General features: G+C 41.1%; 1 protein-coding gene across 1 annotated transcript; it reads right to left on the reverse strand.

Annotated features, from left to right (window-relative positions):
* Positions 1 to 267: 267 nt before the first annotated feature.
* On the reverse strand, positions 268 to 4,287 carry LOC144806477 (uncharacterized). The gene has a single exon (XM_078672835.1). It carries the CDS (start codon positions 3,706 to 3,708, stop codon positions 2,302 to 2,304), a length of 1,407 nt encoding a protein of 468 aa, XP_078528961.1. The 5' UTR covers positions 3,709 to 4,287; the 3' UTR covers positions 268 to 2,301.
* Positions 4,288 to 4,967: the final 680 nt, after the last annotated feature.

Below are 4,967 nucleotides of genomic sequence, written 5' to 3' on the forward strand. Positions count from 1 at the left end.
GGTTCTGTATTGATCCCCCTATTCCTGACCCTATTCTGGTTAACAAGTTAACTAGCAGCCATCCCATGAGGCAGAAAACCCCCATGATGCAGGAACCGTTATCTGATAAAGCCACACTACGGCACAGGAACGTGTTATCTGATTAGGTCATAACGCTTGCCATCTAATTAGACAAGCGATATTCCTCCAGCTCCTGATAAGGCATACGGAGTTCTCAAAACAAATCAAACCTATGACAGACCTGGGAAAAACCCTGCGGCCATTGTTTTGATTTCACCGAGAACTTCAGCAAAAGAATGTGCTAACGACCAGGTCGTATGACATCCTTATTGACGTATCTATGTCCATCCTTACGTCAATCTCGGCACCTTAAAGGTATAAATATTACCGATATTGCCCTATGCAAACACACGCGGTGGTGACGAGATCGGAGCAGCCAGACTTGCCGAAGCCCAGAGCAGAGCAGACCCCGCTGGCGCAGCCCCGCCTTCCTGACGCGCTGAGAACGAGAAGCTGCCTTTTCTCCTGCCGAGAAATCCAGCTCCTTGAGACCCTACGGGTGAGTAGTGCGCTCTAGAAATGTCTTGATTGATTGATTGATTGAGCTCTGGCGCTTCCGGGTAGCCCTCGCAGGCAGCCTGGAATATCGAGACCAGAGACGAGAGATACCATCCCTCATTCATCCTAGATTCCAGGTACAGAACTGAATAACCCCTTGCAGAGAATTCTTTAGTCAGTCACTTGGCAAAACAAACTTAACTTAAACTGTAACTTTCTATTCCCGCCCACGTATTAGGCTTAGGTCAGGTACACGGGGTAGGCGTAGTTAGAAACACCAGTTGAGTACGATTAGTCAAATGTATATGTGTATGTATTCATTTTATTCATTTTAAACCTTCATATGGCTCAGAAACCATATCAATGTTTTTACAGTATTATTTTATACTTCTGCTTTTAATGTATGCACTTTACTTAACCATAAGTATTGCAATAATATCGATCCATTTCTCTTGTATGAGAAAAGAGACTGATCAATAAATAACATCTTTTATTGAACACGCCCGTCTCTTCCTTTTCTCTACAATCTGGTGAGACTAAGAATGCACGTACTGACTGAGTAAAATAAATTGCCTTTTGTTCACACGACTCTAGAGATACACTCTTGATTAGGGGAGAGCAAAGTTGTCATGTTCTATGGTTGTCAGAAACTAAATCCCTTCTTGTCTATCCAGGGAGGTTCAACTCCTCCTTGCCTATTCGAGAAAGTTTCTAGTGAACTCTGAGCTAGCTGGCAAACCCAAAACTTTAAGTCTAATATCGACAGTAGTAGACCTAGTTAACGTCTGGTCTAGGCCTATACTATTGAAGGTATTATTCCAATGCGCAGAGCCTATTGGGATAATAGGAACTACACTACATCATATTCATCCCTACACTTTCATAGGTGGCATGAACTGGAACACTTGGATGTTTTTCTTTGTAACTCTTCATTGCCAAATAAAAACTACCAGTGTTTCTTTTCTTTTATTCCTCATTGTGCTAGTCTCCCAGTGGATTTCCTGTTATATCACGTTGTTTTTTCTATGTGTACCGAAGTGAACAATCACTGGGAACAGACACTTTCAATATTCTACAAATCTTTGGTTTTCTTCATTTCTTCTAGTCGAGTCTTCATTCATCTGGTATTTGAATAACTAACATAATTATATACTTGTTCCTGTAATTCCTTCATCTCACAATAACTGCACTGTTCTGCCCCTGTCTATGTCCTCAGATGAGTCAATATTATTGTTAATGTTCTTAAGTTCTTTTTGAATTCACTGCATCTCTGGGATTATTTCTAAGTGAGTTAAATGAAGGTGTGTTTACGCTGAGGCTATGTAGGATCAGAAATTGACAAAAGCTCGTCACACTTTTAGAGCAATTGTAAGGTTTACCCCAGGTGTGTTTGCAATTGACAAAATCACTTCTGACATTCATTGCAATGCTCTTTTTTACTCTGTGTATGTTAGTTGATGTATCCGTAGGTTTAATAACTGACAGAAGATATTCACACATTCGCTGCACCTGAATGGATTTTTCTCTGTGAGCATTAACTGATGAATCCTTAGTGCGGAAGATGCACTAAAGGTACTTCTACACTCACTACAGTCGTACGGTATTTACAGAGTGAGTGCAAGCTGATGTCTACATAGGCTTGACAATTGACTACATTTGTTCACACATTTATTGCACTTGAAGGCTTTTCTTCTGCGTGTGTTCGCTGATGCCTGTTTAGGATTGATAATGGACTTCAGCTTTTCAAGCATTCATGGCATTTAAACGATTTGTTTCCCCTTTGTGAGCTCGCTGATGATTTCTTAATGCTGAAGAGTAAGTAAAACTACTTCCACATTCACTGCAATTGTATGGTTTTTCCCCTGTGTGTGTTCGCTGATGTCTCCGGAGGCTTGTTAACTGACTGAAGCTCTTTACACATTCACTGCAATGGTATGGTTTTTCCCCTGTGTGTGTTCGCTGATGTGTTTGGAGATGTGCTAACCGACTGAAGCTCTGCACACATTCACTGCAATGGTATGGTTTTTCCCCAGTGTGTATTCGCTGATGTCTCCGGAGGCCTGTTAACAGACTGAAGCTCTTTACACATTCACCGCACTGGTATGGTTTTTCTCCTGTGTGTGTTCGCTGATGTGATTGGAGTTCTGCTAACGTACTGAAACTCTTCACACATTCACTGCAATGGTATAGTTTCCCCCCTGTGTGTATTCTCTGATGTCTGTGGAGCTGTGAAATTTGATTGAAGCTCTTTACACATTCCTTACAATGGTATGGTTTTTCTCCCGTGTGTGTGCGCTGATGTGTATGGAGGCTTGATAATTGACTGAAGCTCTTCACACATTCACTGCAATGGTAAGGTTTTTCCCCTGTGTGTGTTCGCTGATGTGTTTGGAGTTTTGCTAACGTACTGAAACTCTTCACACATTCACTGCAATGGTATGGTTTTTCCCCAGTGTGTATTCGCTGATGTATCTGGAGGTTTGATAATTGACTGAAGCTCTTTACACATTCACTGCACTGGTATGGTTTTTCCCCTGTGTGTATTCTCTGATGTGTGCGGAGACATGTAATTTGACTGAAGCTCTTCACACATTCACTGCAATGGTATGGTTTTTCCCCTCTGTGTGTTCGCTGATGTGTTTGGAGTTTTGCTAGCGTACTGCAACTCTTCACACATCCCTTGCAATGGTATGGTTTTTCCCCTGTGTGTATTCTCTGATGTGTTTGGAGTTCTGCTAACATACTGAAACTCTTCACACATTTCTTGCAATGATATGGTTTTTCCCCTGTGTGTATTTTCTGATGTCTATGGAGGTTTGATAATTGACTGAAACTCTTCACACATTTCTTGCAATGGTATGGTTTTTCCCCTGTGTGTATTTTCTGATGTCTATGGAGGTCTGATAGATGACTGAAGCTCTTTACACATTCAGTGCAATGGTATGGTTTTTCCCCTGTGTGTATTCTTTGATGTCTTTGGAGGAGTGATAACCAACTGAAGCTCTGCACACATTCATTGCAATGGTATGGTTTTTCCCCTGTGTGTATTTGCTGATGCTCTTTTATGGTTTCTAATTGGCTAAAGTTCTTGACATATTCAGTGGAATTGCACGATTTTTCTCCTGACCGTGTTTCCTGAAGGGTCAGCATAGTTCATAAACTACTTGCGTTATTTTCACATTCCCTGTATGCGTGTTATATTTTGGACGCGTGATTTCCGATTTAAAAATAAAAATACAAGACTCACTAAATACCTGCCACATTCATAATATCAGTAAGGCTTCCTTGAGGGTGATTGCATCTTTAGATTGGATAATGGCTTTGCATGCTTGCGGGTAAAGCCTAATCTTCCTTCCGGTAGGTGCAAATTGGGACAATACTCTGTACTTCAGAGAGGAGAACTCCGCTTTCCTTTAGCCTTCAGTGGTTAGGCTCCACTTCGTTGTGCTTTTCCCTGGTGCCTGAGGTTTGGCTAGAAAGAGTTAACAATACACCTAGAGCACTGAATGGTGGTCTGTTGCCAATTTAGATAGCGAAGCACTGCTCTAGCCATATCATGATGGTGAAGCGACTCGTAATGTGTACAGCTACTCCAAAGAGTGTCCCGCGGCAAAGCACAGGTCAGAAAAGAAAGTAAATCAGTTTGTTTCAAACATGGACAAAAAGCCAAGATTTCAACCTTTTTTAAACATTATCATGATACTAACAGCTCAAAGCTGAGGAGGGAGTTTGTTCCAGGCTATGGATCCCAAATAGACACAAGACCTTCCTCCAACTCTCATACCGGCCTCATGATCAAAGCTGGTGTTGGACGCTTGTTTATACAGCAGGTGGTTTGTCAGTTTTGTTGTCTTGGTTTTGTTGTGGTCATTTCTTCGTCTTGGGGTGTCGAGGTGCAGATCTCAGACTCGGACACTCACTGAATTGCCTTTGACTTCGTCTTCCTGGATCTGTCCTCTGCCTCTGATGTTTTTGGAGCTCCTTATTTTTGATAATTTTTGCAGGTTTGATGTGTTATCTTCATTATTCATAATCAATCCTTGCATTTAAGGCTTATTCTCTGTTGGATGTAAAGAAATGTAATATTACTAAATGCAAATGTAATAGAATGTGAATACACAATATTTAACCAGCTGGATAAGACATCTCTTCTCTACCATATTTGAAATTTAGTGAGGAACATTTTACCATACATGGATATTTCATTAAAACTGTGGTTGAACATGTCACATTGTATTTACTTCTGAAAAGATAGTGATTTACCATTATTCACTGAGTAACTTACTAAAGAAAGGGCAGCCACAGAGCACTCGTGCTACAGGTAGAGTTTTAGGCAGATATACATGGACAAGATTTCATTTAAACAGAACAGATTGTGGAAAAAGAGAGGAATCAGGAAGCGCTGCCGT

The sequence above is a fragment of the Lissotriton helveticus genome, chromosome 1_2 (genome assembly GCF_964261635.1).
Source record: "Lissotriton helveticus chromosome 1_2, aLisHel1.1, whole genome shotgun sequence".
Lineage (NCBI taxonomy): Eukaryota > Metazoa > Chordata > Amphibia > Caudata > Salamandridae > Lissotriton > Lissotriton helveticus.